The following is an 18,312-nucleotide window of genomic DNA, read 5'->3' as shown; positions in this document are numbered from 1 at the left end:
GAAAAAAACTAAAACTAAAATAAATCTTAAGAAAGCCCATAACATGCAGCCACTCCTGCCGTGCAGCTGCGGCTGCCTGCTGCTCAACCTGTGGTTGATGCAGGAGGTAAATATAGTAAGTAGCCTACCTGGTGGGAAAGGCCTCCATTCGCTATTTGAGTGCATGTGGATAACACTTATTTTTTATCTAGCCCCTGTTCCTGCCCCTTTGATAACAGGCCGTTCTAAATCGACACAAATGTTACATATTAGAAAAAGTACCCAATTGTGATATTTGAGTAAAAGTATAGATAAAACATGGTCCTTGTGGGTGTATTACATTGTTATTGACTAAGTATAGATACCGTGATAAAAAGTTACTCTAGTAAAAGTGAAAGTCAACCAGTAAAATGTCGTCCTGTCCTACTAAGCATTCAAAATGTAACGAGTACTTTGGGTTGCCAGGGAAAATGTATGGAGTAAAAAGTACAATATTTTCTGTAGGAATTTAGTGAAGATTAAAAGTTGTCAAAAATATAAATAGTAAAATAAAGCACAGATACCCCCAAATACAACTTAATTAGTACTTTAAAGTATTTTTTACTTAAGTACTTTACACCACCGCATATTAGTAAAGACAAGATTAAATTGAAAATTGTCGGATTATATTCTTCTTACTATACAATCCTAAAAAAATAAAACAATGGCACAGGATTTAAGCATCTTGTCTGCTAAATGAACAACCCTACGGCATGGCGCAAAGCCAGATAACATACTCAACTCATATTCTGTTCTTTTGAAATACATTTTCTTCGTGTTTCTTTAGAATAGTTATTGTGATAGTGTATATTAAATGGATTTATTTGTCTTCCAAATGTGCGCATCAGCAGCTTGTATGCGGCTTATATGTGTAAATTCCTGGCGATGCTAAACGTGTTTATGTTCATTAACGGTCAATTACTGTGAGATCAGCAGGCTTTCGCGTGACAAAAAAGGCTGACAAAATTTCATGACCACCACAGTCCCTGTAGTAAGTAACACACCGTTTCAACCCTAATATACTAAGATACTCTACATGACCAAAAGTATGTGGACATCTGCTCCCTGAACATCTCATTACAAAATCATGGGCATTAATATGGAGTTGGTCCCCCCTTTGCTGCTATAACAGCTTCCACTCTTCTGGGAAGGCTTTCCATTAGATGTTGGAACATTGCTGCGGGGACTTGCTTCCATTTAGCCACAAGAGCATTAGTGAGGTCAGATCACAGATGTTGGCCGATTAGGTCTGGCTCGCAGTTGGCGTTCCAATGTTGGGGCGGCAGGTAGCCTAGCGGTTAGAGCGTTGGATCAATAACTGAAAGGTGCTCAAATCCCCAAGCTGACAAGGTAAACATCTGTCGTTCTGAATAAGGCAGTTAGCCCACTGTTTCTAGGGCATCATTGTAAATAAGAATTTGTTCTTAACTGACTTGCCTAGTTAAATAAAGGATTTAAAAAATTCATCCCAAAGGTGTTTGATGGGGTTGAAGTCAGGGCTCTGTGCAGGCCAGTCAAGTTCTTCCAAAGTCAACAAAGCATTTCTCAACAAAGCAACAGTTCTTGTGCCGACGTTGCATCCAGAGGCAGTTTGGAACTCGGTAGTGAGTGTTGTAACCGAGGACAGACAGCACTCTGCAGTCCCGTTCTGTGAGCTTGTGGCCTACCACTTAGCCGTTGATGCTCCTAGACATTTCCACTCCAAAATAAAAGCACTTACAGTTGACTGGGGTAGCTCTTGCAGGGCAGAAATTTGACAAACTGACTTGTTGGAAAGGTAGCATCCTATGACGGTGCCACTTTGAAAGTCACGGAGCTCTTCAGTACGGGCCATTCTACTGTCAATGTTGGTCTATGGAGATTGCATGGCTGTGTGCTCGATTTTTATACACTGGTCTGCAATGGGTGTGGCTGAAATAGCTAAATCCACTAATTTGAAGGGGTGTCCACATACTTGTGTATATATAGTGTAGGTTGACCTATTCAATTATAGTCAAGGTAATCCCAAAGAGGGTGTTGGCCTGACAATGGTGTGCCCTTTGAAACCCTATGATAGATACTGATGCTCCTGAATAGCACTAGAATATACTGATGTTATATATAATACTGATTTTACCCATGCCATGGCTATAGTGTACTGTACTAAAGCATCTGTTCTGATGAAGTCCTCCAGAGCCATCTGTCGTCCATTGCAGCCGGCAAGATCCTCTTCCGTCTGGTGCCACTCCTAAACTAGACCACGTGATCTCTAGTTTACATGAACATGCCGTTAGGATGGAAATCAATGCTAACCATTTTAAGTAGGAAACACTGTGCTGACCTACAAGAGAAGGAAAACTACTTCTTGTACATCCGTCTCATTTACATCTTGGCAATACATTTGCTCGGTGTTAAAGAATGACTTCCTTAATCCTCTTGGTTCCTGTGTGGAACATAAGGCATCGACAACAGGACTGCCACTGCTTCTGATCTTCTGCTTTTTTGGGGATGTCATCTCTTTCACGGTTCGTGGCTAGGTTTCCTTAGGGCAGCCAGTTCCTTTTCTCCTAATAAATAAGGGCTGGTTTCCTGGACACCTTATCTTGTCCAATGAGCTTGCTTTTTAGTGCATCTCCAGACATGCTTTATAGTCCAGAAGTAGGACTAATGTGTCCAGGAAACTGGCCCATAAAGATCAACTCGATGTATAGACGACAGAATTCAGGTTTAAAACAGTAAAACATGTTTATTCAGTTCTCTCAGCCGATTTGTCATGATGAAGTGCATCAGTAGTGAAAGGCAGACCAGATCTGTTACATGCTCGATAATAACCATTTACAACCATGATTCAACTTCACAATTTAAAATAAAACCATTACTTGCATTTGACCTGAAAAGACAGTGGTAGCAATACACAGGACTGCCCAAGCAGAACATACACGTTCCTTTAAGAAACAGGGAGAGACCGCCAAAACCAAACTGGGTTGTTCCAATTCAAGTAGTTAGTTTAAGACCCCTTTATTTATTTTTTATTACTTTCAACAAATTCAAGTTCAGGATGATGTAAAAGACGAGGAGAAAAGTCCAGATCATGTCAACGTCAGGAGAAAGGAGCGATGGATCACATTCCAGAATCCCAAGGAACAAAACAAAAAGCGAAGGAGGGATGGAGAAGCCATCTTTGTTTTATAATACTCAAGAGTCGGGGCAACTGACATCAGTAGTAGTAGTAACTGGCATGGTAGTAGGACATCAGACCAACTTCAGAGTTACATTCACTGACGAGGTCCCATGTAGCGACCTCCCTCACTGGGTCCAGTACCACGTCCAGAGCCAAAGCTGGGTTTCTGTGCCATGCCACCCCTGGTGGGGGGGCCTCTGGGCCCTCCAATCCTCTCTCGGGGCCCTCCGGGGCCACCTGGACCTCTGGGGCGGATGTCTCGCCGGTCCCCTTCCCGGGCGGAGCGAGTCTTCTTTTCCTCCACGTTCAGTCGGACATCGCCTCTGAACTTAATGGGCTACAAATGAAAGAGGACTGTTAGTATATTAACTCATTTAAAATGATCAAAAACAACTGTAAAGATCAGAGTGGGCTTTTAGAAAGAATTGTTGAATGACATGTACTGCTTCCAAACAGACATTTATGGGAATATGAAGCACCTTTCTATCATCATTGAAATGGAGCCGAAGGCTTTACAAAATGGAGCCGAAGGCCTTACAAAATGGAGCCGAAGGCCTTACAAAATGGAGCCGAAGGCCCTACAAAATGGAGCCTAAGGCCCTACAAAATGGAGCCGAAGGCTTTACAAAACGGAGCCGAAGGCCCTACAAAACGGAGCCGAAGGCTTTACAAAATGGAGCCGAAGGCTTTACAAAATGGAGCCGAGCTCATCAAATCAGCATGTTGGTAATTAAAACACTCAGACTTAACGTATGTTTAAAATAATTATTACCCGGCTGCTTAGGATTTTCTGCACAGGCTCCGAGTCGTCAAACACCACGAAGCCAAAGTTGGGAAGCTTTCCTCCGCTGTTGATCCGTAGCTCAAGCACAGTACCATACTCTGTAGGAAGAACCAGAACGTATTAAAATGACATATCAACTCTTTCAATCAATCGATTACTTCCATCAGTTGCTGCAAAGCATTCTGTGTTCCGTTGCAGATCATTTAAAATGAGAAAGATCAATGATTCTAATCAATTATGTCTAACTCTTTTACAGGTCATTTGGGGACCATGATCAATTAAGACTAGCCATCTAAATCTGGTACTACTACACCCCAGGACTGTCAGAGTTGTTGATTACCATGTGCTGTCCCTATTTAATCAATTATTTGCCAGTTGAAACCATAAAGCTATTAATTCAAAAGCTTTTTTTTGCAGACCATTAAAAAAAGCAACATACGTTGGAAAAACTCCTTGAGCTCTGCCTTGTCCACATCATGGGGAACGTTCCCTACGAAGAGCTGGTGAGCGTCTGGATACCTCACCACACGGCTAACCTCCGACGACTCTCCCTGCTCTCCTTCCCGCACTGCAGACCAAGAGCAGACCCGACAGAGGTATGAGAGATCACTTTATTAACGGTCACGCATACACGTCTGATGTTTCTTCAAAGAATAAGCACTATACACACAGACAGATTCCCATTCAGACTGACAGATTCCAATTCAGAGTTCAAACTAACAGACAGGTTTACGTCCAACGTAGACAGCATACTGTAGCAAAACATTAAAAACAAAAACAAATCTGTGTTCTTATTGGACGAGGTCAGGTAGTACATCCCAGTTGCGCTTCATTTCGATACGTTTTCTACCTCCTGAACATGATCCAGTTTCCTGGTGGATGGTAACGTGTGTTGGGGGTGAGATGCTATCTGGTGGACGGTACCTCCTGGTCGGGGTCCTCTGTTGACTGGTGGGGGGCCTGGCCTTGCTTCCCGTGGTCTCTGGTCTCCTCTCGGTTGTGTTCTCTGTGCTGTGGCTTCTGTTTTCACCTCCACCCTGGGCTAAAGCACCAAGACAAGACCCTGAGAAACCAGGCTAGAAGACCAAGACAACAAGGCTCCTAGTTGATTGTGTTCGTTGTCCTTTAAGAGGAACGTTGATTTAAAAAAGTCAAACGTAAAATGTTAATTATACCTAATCATAAATATAGGACGTGTGGTCTTTCAACTGGTAGGATACATGCTAGATGTGTAATAGGTGATTTTATCCCCTTACTAATCAATATAGTATGTGTGGTTGTTTCTTCTGCTGGTATTTATTAATACATCATATCGGAGTGCTACAGGAGTGTTTTTACAAAGAGAAAAGTAACATTGTATGTTAACGTACCGGTGCCGATGGGCCTTTGACGACGTGTGGGGGGATGCCTGAGACAGGGACAGCTCCACTAGGGGGAAGGTTCTTACTGGTGACAGACGCCCAGGAGAAAGGCTGGAGGAGAGACCAAACAGATGGTATTAAATCAAGCTGAACGAGGTCTGGTAGCTGTACAGGGAAACCACTAGAAGCCAGATAAACCTAATGAAGAACATCAAGGGCCAAAGGAAGGAATTTCTCAGCAATAGTAGTTAATGTACAAAATTAGCTATCAAAGCTGATGCAACCAAAATGGTTCTTAAACCAAACTGGAATAACCAGAGGTTTAGACAAGTCACAGATTGCCTAGTGACCTCGACAGTGGATAACCAGCCAAAACACAGCATCCAGAGGAATATACAGCCAGGTCACACAAGGAATCACAACCACCATGTTGACATGACCACAGCGTAGCCAACATTAGGGTTGAGACCTACCCGGTTATCTTCAGCAGGTGCGGGGGCAGGGTCAGCAGTGGCAGAGGGCAGGGGTGAGGAGGCTGGACACTTCTCTCCCTGCTCCTCTGTGGTGTGTTCCTGTTGCTGCTGGGTCTCTGGCTCCAGGTCCCGTTTTCCATCCACCACGTCTGGCACCGCCTCAGGTTCTGCCTCGGGCTCTGGGGTTAAAGCCACCTCCTCCTCTGGTCTCTTGGCCTCGGTGCTGATATAGCCCAGACACAAACATATCTAATATTAACCCAAGCATAGACTAGAATGAAGTCGTACTAAATAAGTGGCAAGAAATTTATTGGGTAAACCACCAATGTGGCATCACAGAAAAGCCAGTAAATTAAATTTGACATCCAAATTGTCTGGGGGGGGGGGGTTGCAATGCAAAGTGTTGATTCTCAAAGTTTCCAGTGTACCCGCCGAGAGGGGTTTTTCTCCAAAACAGTCAAGACTAGAGGTCGACCGATTATGATTTTCCAACGCCGATACCGATTATGGGAGGACCAAAAAAAGCCGATACCGATTAATCGTCTGATTTTTATATCTATATATAATGACAATTACAACAATACTGAATGAACACGTATTTTAACTTAATATAATACATAAATAAAAATCAATTTAGTCTCAAATAAATAACGAAACATGTTCAATTTGGTTTAAATATTGTAAAAACAAAGTGTTTTGAGAAAGAAAGTAAAAGTGCAATATGTGCCATGTAAAAAACCTAATGTTTAAGTTCCTTGCTCAGAACATATGAAAGCTGGTGGTTCCTTTTAACATGAGTCTTCAATATTCCCAGTTAAGAAGTTTTAGGTTGTAGTTATTATAGGACTATATCTATATACCATTTGTAATTCATATACCTTTGACTATTGGATGTTTTTATAGGCACTTTATTATTGCCAGCCTAATCTCGGGAGTTGATAGGCTTGAAGTCATAAACAGCGCTGTGCTTCAAGCATTGCTAAGAGCTGCTGGCAAACGCAGTTAAGTGCTGTTTGAATTAATGCTTACGAGCCTGCTGCTGCCTACCACCGCTCAGTCAGACTGCTCTATCAAATCATAGACTTAATTATAATATAACAAACACAGAAATAGGAGCCGTAGGTCATTAACATGGTCAAATCTGGAAACTATCATTTCGAAAACAAAACGTTTATTCTTTCAGTGAAATACGGAACCGTTCCGTATTTTATCGAACGGGTGGCATCCATAAGTCTAAATATTCCTGTTAATATTGAAGGTTGTGCAATGTATGTAAAATTCAGGCAAATTAATTAGTCTTTGTTCGGAAGAAATGGACTTCACACAGTTCGCAACGAGCCAGGCGGCCCAAACTGCTGCATATACCCCGACTCTGCTTGCATAGAACGCAAGAGAAGTGACACAATTTCCCTAGTTAATATTGCCTGCTAAAATGAATTTATTTTAATTAAATATGCAGGCTTAAAAAAACATGCTTGTGTATTGATTTTAAGAAAGGCATTGATGTTTATGGTTAGGTACATTGGTGCAACGATAGTGCTTTTTTTTCACGAATGCGCTTGTTAAATCATCACCCGTTTGGTGAAATAGGCTGTGATTCAATGATAAATTAACAGGCACCGCATTGATTATTCGCAACGCAGGACAAGCTAGTTAAACTGGTAATATCAACCATGTGTAGTTAACTAGTGATTATGTTAAGATTGATTGTTTTTTTATGAGATAAATTTAAAATGCTAGCTAGCAACTTATCTTGGCTCCTTGCTGCCCGCGCGTAACAGGTGGTCAGCCTGCCACGCAGTCTCCTCGTGGAGTGCAATGTAATCGGCGTCCAAAAACGCTGATTACCGATTGTTATGAAAACTTAAAATCGGTCGACCTCTAGTTAAAACGGCCTTAAATTTAATAAATGTACTACTCCGTTTTCTCCCCAATTTCATGGTATTGTTAGGGTTCACCTAGGGGTCATGATTGGGGCTTTACAAATGTTTGATGTATTAGAATAATTGATTATGCTTATGTTATATTAAGAGAAGGGGAGGGGTTATAAGACCCCTCCCTCCTTACATTTATAGGGTCCTAGACTACAGATGAACTATATATATATATATATATATTCATTGTAGAGGTTTAGTATTGTTCCACAATTGTTTTTTAGTTCTCTCTCTCATTATAAAGAGGTCCCTCTGAGAAATGTGTGACTGAAGGAGCTCTGCAGGGGAGTGGAGGAGATAAGACTAGTCAAACATCCCACAATAAATCAACTTTGGGGAGTGGACGTTTACTGCTAAGTTTAAGATAACACTAAAAGCCATTGTTTATATAGCATTGTTTATATAGCTTGGTAGGCAGGGTTTTGGTCTCAGGAGTAAAAAGGTAATGACGTAGGTAGTGACACCAGGCTAGACTGAGGGTGTAACAAAACAACTTGAGACTTTGTTTGATGCAGAACTTACTGGGAAACATGCGTGCTATGTTCCTGATTGTCAACTTCTGTCTACAATTGCATTAAAGGTTTTTGAATGATTTAATTAAATATATTGTCATAACACTAATTTCATCAATGATTGACAAGGACGAAAGGAACAGTATCCAATTGGTAGTTAGTCACGTCGCTGCAACTCCCGTACGGACTCAGGAGATGCAAAGGTCAAGAGCAGTGCGTCCTCCGAAACACAACCCAACCAAGCCACACTGCTTCCTGACACAATGCCTACTTAACCCGGAAGCCAGCCCACCAATGTGTCAGAGGAAACACTGTACACCTGGTAACCGTGTCAGCGTGCACTGTGCCCGGCCCGCCACAGGAGACGCTAATGCGCGACGGGACCCGGACAACGCTGGGCCAAACCATCCCCTAACCCGGACGACGCTGGGCCAAACCCTCCCCTAACCCGGACGACGCTGGGCCAAACCCTCCCCTAACCCGGACGACGCTGGGCCAAACCCTCCCCTAACCCGGACGAAAATGGGCCAAACCCTCCCCTAACCCGGACGACGCTGGGCCAAGCCCCCCCTAACCCGGACGACGCTGGGCCAAACCCCCCCCTAACCCGGACGACGCTGGGCCAAACCCTCCCCTAACCCGGACGACGCTGGACCAAACCCTCCCCTAACCCGGACGACAATGGGCCAAACCCTCCCCTAACCCGGACGACGCTGGGCCAAGCCCCCCCTAACCCGGACGACGCTGGGCCAAACCCCCCCCTAACCCGGACGACGCTGGGCCAAACCCTCCCCTAACCCGGACGACGCTGGGCCAAACCCTCCCCTAACGACAATGGGCCAAACCCTCCCCTAACCCGGACGACGCTGGGCCAATTGTCCCCTGCCCCAAGGGTCTCCCGGTTGTGGCCGACTGCAACAGAGCCTGGACTCAAACCCAGACTATCTACTGACACAGCTAGCACTACCTAAGACCACTGCGCCACTCGGGAGGCCCCTAGATCACGCCTTCCTGAGAACAAAGTAACAAGGCTGATGGATATCGTAAGCTGCTTTAAAAAAACGAGTGGGACAGTTTTAATTTCCCAACAGCAGCGGCTCACTGAGCAGGCCAAGGACAGTCGCAAATTAGACAAATTGTGTTGGTCAGGACAGCTGTAGAAGTTCTGCTCCCCTAGGCAAGATAAACATGTGCCGCCCGTTTCATGTATAGTAGTCTATAAAGATTTGGAATGGATTGATAGACTAGAGTACAGTATTATGCGCAATCGGTGCATTTCAGTTGAGCGTATTCAGCAGCCAACTGCCCCATAGTACGAAACTGTTGTCAATAAGCCACGTATAAATCACACGACCGCACGTCAAAAGTTTCCTTTTAGCTAACTCTAACCCTTTTCCTAATTCTCCAAACATGCTGCGTAAATTCTCCTAACCTGATACGAAAAGTCAAATCTGATGTTAATTTGACAAGCTGGATTCATTCTAGCCATGACCAGCCATTGTAGACAGCCATGTTTGGTTATTTATTAGCCAAGGCTAAATTAAACGAGAGGCCTAGATTTTATTTGAAAACAGAGCTGTTTTGTTATTAATTAAAATGTTTATACAAATAGCCTACAAGACAAATATTATATTTGGAGTTATGTTTTAGTACTGTGTAGGTGACTTGTTCCTTCTAGGTTAAATGTTTTGCGTTTCAATAAAACCGGTCATGTTGGTATAACATAGTTCTACCCTTTGCATTCTGTTATGATTAATTACAATCTTAAAATGTTTTATTTTGAGCACCATGGGTGAACACCTCTCTCTCACTCCCTCTCTGATGAAAGGTATGTTTGCCACCATTCATGTTATAGTATTAAAGACTTAGCATTGAGGAGGAAAAGTGGAATAGGATTGTTGATGTAGTCAAGACTAAGATGGATACGTTTCCTTACCAAGGTGTCTGTTTGTAGAAGGTTGGCTCTTCCTGGGCCACCTCAGGTGATGGTACTCTCTCCTCCATCTCCTCCACGTCCTCATCAGACTCTGAAACACCAAGAACATGACCGAGTCCCAATTACAGCAGTTTAAGAACGAAATGAAATACCTGGTACATTTTTGTCATTTAGCAGATGCTTCTATATACCTAAACGGTGATGGCATATTATTCATAATAGTAGCGTTGACCCAGAGGTACAAAGCACCGCAATGGAGTTCAATAAGAGCAACACCTCTAACCATTATGTATTAGTCATGAGACATAAATGACATATGAAACAACCAGCCAACCGTAAAGAAGCTTCCTAATCTTTAACAGGCTCACCTTCAGGGGGTTCTGAGTCAGAATCCCCAAACACTTCGTCTTGGTAACGGAATACATCGTTGTGAACGTAGAACTTGTTTGTTACAGTGCCCTGAAACACCAACGTCATTGAGTTTAAAACAATCAATCCTTTAACTGAACTGGACACTAATACATAAATGAAAACATATCAAGGACAAATTTTCAATGTCCATCTATACAGTTGAAGGACCTACCTCAGGGGCCAGCACGAATGTCTGCATGAATTTTCGCATGGGTTGCATGTCGTTGGACAGCTCTCCCATCACTTGCACCACCACGCCCTCGTTCAAGGTCGCATGGGCGTCCACATGCCTGATCTTGGTGTGGCAGTCACGAAAGTTCAGCGCCAACACTTTCTTATGGATCTCCTTTATACGGAAATAAAGACCTTGATGAAAATCTCAAACTTAAAATGTGTTAGTCTTGTATCAGAAAGCCTAACTGACAATATATATACCCATCTTTAATATGAACATACTGAGAGATCTTTGCCATAAAATCATGTGTGGATGTGTCGCGTTGGATATTTTATAAAGGAAATGTATAATACTCCTTCACGAAGTAATGAAAATTGTATTGCAGTACTCACCGACTGTCCGTAGACTGATTCAACTGGTTTGCCATTGTTGTCCAGACCTCCATGTACATAGGAGGAATTTTTCCCATAAAACCTAAAAAAGTTTAAAATCAGTTACTTCTTGTCTTTGTAGGAGAGGCATAGATAGCCCATTAATATATTAAAGCAGATCCCAATAGAACAGATACTGTTTGGGAAGATTTTTCTAGTACTGTACTGGCTTTACCTGTGCAGGTAGTCGGGTGCCTGGTTGAGTAGTGTGTAGTACTGTCGGACAAACTCCCGCCCGACGAGCTGGGCACTTGGTTTCTCCATCACCATTTCTTTGGTCAGCTGGAGAGAACTGAAACAAGGTGTGGTTGTCATGGTGTGGATAATGGAGTCTGACCTGTACCAGTCACCATCCGTGTCTGTTCTGTCTGACAAACCCGGCAAGCCATATCACCCAGCTATTTATTTAGCCAATCGTGGCGACAAGAAACGTTACCATTAGCGCTAACGTTACAGGAGTCTGTGCAAGAGCATAATTGGCATTCAAGCTAATCTGTGGATGACTAGTTCGCTAGAAATCTAGTCAATTCAACCAATAATAGGTTTCAGTTCATAGTAGTATGAAATTAATTGTAGTAAACAAATGAGTCGACCAGACCCACCCAGCTAAACTGTAACGTTATTTAGCTAAGCTGTGCTTCAAGGGTCTATGCATAGAAAGGCCGAATTGCAACACCGGTCACGTCATAGACAGAAAAACAATTTTATCGAAATGTAACGATTTTGGCATGCCAGTTATGTCGCTGTCCAGACAACTATATCTTATTACCCAATCAACTCGGACAGCTGGAAATAACTACGATAGGTTGTATAACCAACACGTGCGGCAAATACAATGCTGGCTAACTAGCTAATTTCCTAGGCTAGCCACGGCTCCTTTCTGCTCAGTTTATTTAGCGAGCTAAATATTTAGTTACCTAACGTAGCAGACTAAATAGCAGTCGACTGATGATCTTTGCCATCAAACTGATATCATAAACATTTTAACAGACAAACATCGTTAACTGGGCAGCCATGGTTTGCTAGCCATTCCAGCTAGTTAACTAAAGCCGGGAAAGGCCAGTCTTCATACCAACCCCATCGGATTAGTTGACCATTTCGACCGTACACTCGGGCATTGACTGACTGATTTAAGACTCATTCGTGGCACATTGAATAATTTAAGGAAAGAATGTACTAGCTAGGTGACGTTAGTTAACTGGCTAGCTAGCACAACTAAAATGACTTAGCTTTATCATGCGAACTAGCGTTAGCTTACTAGTTAGCATCAAACAAAGCTTTAAGATTACGAATATTACTGCAGCGGATATTTATTCAATAATTTCAAACAGGGTAATGTACTTACCAGGATGCAATTGTTTAAATTGTTTATTTAAAAAAAAAAGTGATTTCACTGAAATCACCTCCGCTCTGCCAGGCGGTAGCTAGAAAGATTGTTCTAGCAGGGCAGCGCACAACGTGTTCGGCTGCTCTTTTACCGGTCTCAAACGTGGGACGTGGACAACCTACCCAGAATTTACCGTCTAGATGCATGAACCAATGAATTTACTGCGAGAGGAACTATGTCGCCAATCAAATGTATGTACTCTGAGCTGTTTAGTGTACAACCAATCGTTGTGGAGTATGTGTAGACCTGTCAGTCTAAATGTAGCCAATAGGAAACGAGTGTAGTGGATTCCGATTATGGTTATGATTGGTTAAACATTTTACGGAGCGGCCCACGCTGGATCATGCCCGGATCAAAATTAATGGGGGCGTTTTTCGCTGCATTGAATTAACACTCCCACCACACATTTTTTTATTTTTTATTTAACCTTTATTTGAACAGGAATTCGTTCTGAGATGAGCCCTGTATACACACAAATACACACCAAACACATCAATAGGCTGGCTATACATTCTGTATATACACATTTAACATTTTAGTCGTCTAAGATTGCTAGGTGGGACAACCGCATTTCAGTCATAGTAAGTAAATCTTTCTTCAATAAACGAACTATCTGCAAAGTCTGAGCTAGTAAGGGGGGAAAAAAGTCAAGTGCAAGTTGTAGATCACAATAATATTTTTGTTTTGGGGGGGGGGGGGGGGGTACTGTGGGTTTATTTAAGAGGTCGGGTTTCAGCTGTTTTCAGAGGATGGGCAAGGAGCATGATAATGCATGAAGGGCACATGAACCTGCAGGAGCGAGTCACTTCTTCAGTGTTTGCATAGAACGACGGGTTGTTTTACAGGTTCACGTCAAAGTTCGTTGCACTCTGGGAGTGGGACATCGTGGAGTTGTCAATCATGGTGGAAAGTTCTTGTAGCTGTCAGGCCTTCCCCAGGAGGAAGAGCAGCTCCGTTTTTTTTTTAGGTTGAGCTTGTAGGACTATAGGCTGACATCCTAGCTGAAATATCTGCCAGGCACGCAGAGATGCGTGTTGCCACCTGGGCATAGCCGCGTGAAGTAGGGGTGCTGACGGTGCTGCAGCACCCGCTGAAAAATACAAATAATGTCACTGGGCCTTTAATAGTCCTATATTAGTGGACCTATATAGCAGTCTGCAGGGCTGGGCCTTTAATAGTCCTATATTAGTGGACCTATATAGCAGTCTGCAGGGCTGGGCCTTTAATAGTCCTATATTAGTGGACCTATATAGCAGTCTGCAGGGCTGGGCCTTTAATAGTCCTATATTAGTGGACCTATATAGCAGTCTGCAGGGCTGGGCCTTTAATAGTCCTATATTAGTGGACCTATATAGCAGTCTGCAGGGCTGGGCCTTTAATAGTCCTATATTAGTGGACCTATATAGCAGTCTGCAGGGCTGGGCCTTTAATAGTCCTATATTAGTGGACCTATATAGCAGTCTGCAGGGCTGGGCCTTTAATAGTCCTATATCAGTGGACCTATATAGCAGTCTGCAGGGCTGGGCCTTTAATAGTCCTATATCAGTGGACCTATATAGCAGTCTGCAGGGCTGGGCCTTTAATAGTCCTATATCAGTGGACCTATATAGCAGTCTGCAGGGCTGGGCCTTTAATAGTCCTATATTAGTGGACCTATATAGCAGGGCTGGGCCTTTAATAGTCCTATATCAGTGGACCTATATAGCAGTCTGCAGGGCTGGGCCTTTAATAGTCCTATATCAGTGGACCTATATAGCAGTCTGCAGGGCTGGGCATTTAATAGTCCTATATTAGTGGACCTATATAGCAGTCTGCAGGGCTGGGCCTTTAATAGTCCTATATTAGTGGACCTATATAGCAGTCTGCAGGGCTGGGCCTTTAATAGTCCTATATTAGTGGACCTATATAGCAGGGCTGGGCCTTTAATAGTCCTATATCAGTGGACCAAGAAAAGATTCTTACAAAATTTGGAAAGGAGAAAAGTAGTTGAGTGTCATCCGCATAGCAATGATAGGAGAGACCATGTGAGAATATGACAGCCGAGTGACTTGGTGTATAGAGAGAAGAGGCCCTAGAACCGAGCCCTGAGTGTTTGGTGCAGAAAGATCCTCTCCATGTCACCTGGTAGGAGAGGCCTGCCAGGTGGGATGCAGTCCAACAGTGTGCAGAGCCTGAGACACCCAGCTCTGAGAGGGTGGAGAGGAGGATCTGATGGTTCACGGTGTCGAAGGCAGTGGATAGGTCAAGGAGGATAAGGAGATAGGAGTCTGCTTTGGCAGTGCCAAGAGCCTCCGTGACCTTGGGAAGAGCAGTCTCATCAATATTCACATCAATAAATGAAAAAGCAAAACACAATCATAGAAAACAAACACATTCTTCAGTAAAAAAGGTCTTGAATCTGTCTTTTGAATAGTGCTACAGGCACCAAGTCATCCAACTATAGAGAGCCTTGGAGATCATTCTAGGTGCAAAAAAACTAAAAGCAGATTCACCTCTCCTTGGACATCGTAGGGATCTCCAGAGTTAGCTATCCCTGAGACCAGGTCTGGTATCTTGTACGTCTGTAACGATGAAGTAAGGTACAGCAGAAGTTTATGCAGGAGTGCTTTATAAACAAAAAGAGTGCAATGGAACGATCTACGAGACTTCAAAGATGGCCAGCTTACTTTCTGATACAGAATACATTGATGTGTCCTGAACCCATCCATTCATTGATTGAACCCATCACCTGTAATAAAGCGTAGTGCGCGAAGATGAACAGCATACAATGGCTTCAATACAGTGGCAGCTTCACCTGGTGGGCAGCGTTCTCTTTCAGCACCAATGGAATGAACCCAAAACTGAAACTTCTGTCCAACCGGTGTGACAGGCGAGTTAAATCAAGCGTACCTATATATTCTAGAGAAGTTATGCATTCATCCACTAGGGGGCGACACAAATACACACAGACCTCTTCATGTCACATGATGTCTGGACTGAACTGTAGGCAGTAGGTGTTATTCTCAACCCCTAATTGCATGATAATGAGTTTGTGTTTTTCTGACGGTTGACCACTCATATGGAACCTTATTGGATCAGAACTTTTGCCCAACATCTATCAAATTTGCACTGGTCATCTTCCCTCCATTCTTTTGACTGTCATGATCTAATTCTTAAAGATATTACCTTTTGCAAAAACTTTATGGGTTGTGTTCAAAACTTAGAATTGTTATATATATGGGGGATACAACCTTCCCAGCTCTGCAGATTCTGCTGCGACGAGACAGAGTCATTAGATCATTTATTTTGGTACTGTACATATGTAGCTTGTTTTTGGTCACAGCTCCAGGAATAGCTGAAGAATTGTACCATTTACCTGGAGCCAAATCTGCAGATAGCACTACTGGGTGATTTGTAAAGTCATAGTCAATCGATCAATAATATAATAATACTTTTAGCAAAAAATTGTATCTTTAATTTACAATCTGTAGAAACTTTTGTGAAACTTCACAGCACAGTTGAAAAATATACTGCAAATAGAAATCCAACATGGATGGTGTTAAGAGATAGATGGGAGAGGTAGAATGGATCTGAAGGGTGGGACTAATAACAACAAGATAACTCATGTAAAATGTACTGTGTCCGTAAACTGTATATATGTTCAGAACTTTTGTGAAACAGAGAGGTAGAAAATATATGGCATGTTAAAATCTAACTGGATGGACATCAGAAATAGATAGTGGAAGGACAGGACTAAAAACAAAACATATATAACTATTGTAAAATAGACTGTGTCCGTAAAATGTATATAGTATGTATAAGCTGGAAGTGTTTACTCCACTAGTATTTACTCCAATTAAGGGAGGGGTGGTAGGGTTAGTGGAAAATAATAAAGGAAAATATATTTTAAAAATATATCTATACGGTACTAGTGAACATTTTGGACACACCTACTCATTCAAGGGTTTTTCTTTATTTTTACTATTTTCTACATTGTAGAATAATAGTGAAGACATCAAAACTATGAAATAACACATATAGAATCATACAGTAACCAAAAAAGTGTTAAACAAATAAAAATGTATTTTAGATTTTAGATTCTTAAAAGTAGCCACAATTTGCCTTGATGACAGCTTTGCACACTCTTGGCATTCTCTCAACCAGCTTCATGAGGAATGCTTTTCCAACAATCTTGAAGGAGTTCCCACATATGCTGAGCACCTGATGGCTGCTTTTCCTTCACTCTGCGGTCCAACTCATCCCAAACAGTCTCAATTAGGTTGAGATCAGGTGATTGAGGAGGTCAGGTCATCTGATGCAGCACTCCACCACTTTCCTTGGTCAAATAGCCCTTACACAGCCTGGAGGTATGTTTTGGGTCACTGTCCTGTTTAAAAACAAATGATAGAGCAAACCAGATGTGATGGCATATCGCTGCAGAATCCTGTGGTAGCCATGCTGGTTAAGTGTGGGACTACTCTGCGTCCCACAAAGACACGGCGGTTGGAACCAAAAATCTTAAATTTGGACTCATCAGACCAAAGCACAGATTTCCACCGGTCTAATGTCGATTGCTTGTGTTTCTTGGCCCAAGCAAGTCTCTTCTTCTTATTGGCGTCCTTTAGTAGTGGTTTCTTTGCAGCAATTTGACCATGAAGGCCTGATACACGCAGTCTCTGAACAGTTGATGTTGAGATGTGTCTGTTACTTGCATTTCTTTGGGCTGCAATTTCTGAGGCTGGTAACTCTAATGAACTTATCCTCTGCAGCAGAAGTAACTCTTGTGGCGGTCCTCATGAGAGCCAGTTTCATCATAGCGCTTGATGGTTTTTGCGACTGCAATTGAATAAACTTTTGCCAGATTGACTGACCTTCATGTCTTAAAGTCATGATGGACTGTCGTTTCTCTTTGCTTATTTGAGCTGTTCTTGCCACAATAACTTGGTATTTTACCAAATAGGGCTATCATCTGTATACCATCCCTACCTTGTCACAACACAACTGATTGGCTGAAATGGATTAAGAAGGAAAGAAATTCCACAAATTAACTTTTAACAAGGCACACAAGTTTATTGAAATGCATTCCAGGTGACAACCCCATGAAGCTGGTTGAGAGAATGCCAAGAGTGTGCAAAGCTGTCATCAGGGAAAACGGTGGCTACTTTGAAGAATCTCAAATATAAAATATATTTGATTTTTGTTTAACACTTTTTTGATTACTACATGATTCCATATGTGTTATTTCATAGTTTTTATGTCTTCACTATTATTCTACAATGTAGAAAATAGTACAATTAAAATAAAACCCTTGAATGAGTAGGTGTGTCCAAACTTTGGACTGGTACTGTATATGTATGTATATTTATATATATATGTGTGTGTGTATGTATATTTGTATGTGTATGTATGTGTATATATAAAAACACTTTCTGGTTTGTTAGTGCATCCTGTGAATGATCATTATCTCACCAGAACGCTACAAATGATCTGTGGTCGATTCAACATTGAACATCATAATAAAGGTGAACACATTTTCTTCTAGTCAGAGAAATTAAGAATATGCCAAAACATTTGTTTAATTCACGTTGTTTATTAATCCCCCCCCAAAACCTGTGAGAATTGTTGTCAATTATATCATTGTATTCAACTCTTATTTCCACCGTTTGTCTTGGAGAGAAGGGAGGATATTTTCCCCTCGTGGAAGAAGGGGCGGTGCCTCTGGCTGAGCCTTTGTGGATGAGGCTCTCCAGT

General features: G+C 42.3%; 1 protein-coding gene across 1 annotated transcript; it reads right to left on the bottom strand.

Moving 5' to 3' along the window:
• Positions 1-2,723: 2,723 nt before the first annotated feature.
• Positions 2,724-12,775, bottom strand: LOC139574804 (ras GTPase-activating protein-binding protein 1-like). Its single transcript, XM_071399693.1, has 12 exons — positions 12,541-12,775; positions 11,371-11,487; positions 11,157-11,238; positions 10,762-10,935; positions 10,547-10,637; positions 10,179-10,269; positions 5,797-6,019; positions 5,333-5,434; positions 4,887-5,004; positions 4,402-4,530; positions 3,951-4,060; positions 2,724-3,515 (listed from the first exon to the last, which is right to left on the bottom strand). Exons 2-12 carry the CDS (start codon positions 11,463-11,465, stop codon positions 3,273-3,275), a joined length of 1,458 nt encoding a protein of 485 aa, XP_071255794.1. The 5' UTR covers positions 11,466-11,487; positions 12,541-12,775; the 3' UTR covers positions 2,724-3,272.
• Between the last annotated feature and the right edge of the window lie 5,537 nt (positions 12,776-18,312).

Source organism: Salvelinus alpinus, chromosome 4, assembly GCF_045679555.1.
Source record: "Salvelinus alpinus chromosome 4, SLU_Salpinus.1, whole genome shotgun sequence".
Lineage (NCBI taxonomy): Eukaryota > Metazoa > Chordata > Actinopteri > Salmoniformes > Salmonidae > Salvelinus > Salvelinus alpinus.
The sequence above is the reverse complement of the archived record's forward strand: the minus strand, read 5'-3'. Positions and strand labels throughout refer to the sequence as shown.

Bases quoted from the DNA above. Each gene is read 5' to 3' on its own strand.
- LOC139574804 (XM_071399693.1), bottom strand. From the start codon at position 11,465: ATGGTGATGGAGAAACCAAGTGCCCAGCTCGTCGGGCGGGAGTTTGTC. The intron at 10,270-10,546 runs GTGAGCCTGTTA...TTGGTGTTTCAG, and splicing joins TGACTCAGAACCCCCTGAAG to AGTCTGATGAGGACGTGGAG. The intron at 4,531-4,886 runs GTACCGTCCACC...CTTGGTCTGCAG, and splicing joins CAGAGGACCCCGACCAGGAG to TGCGGGAAGGAGAGCAGGGA.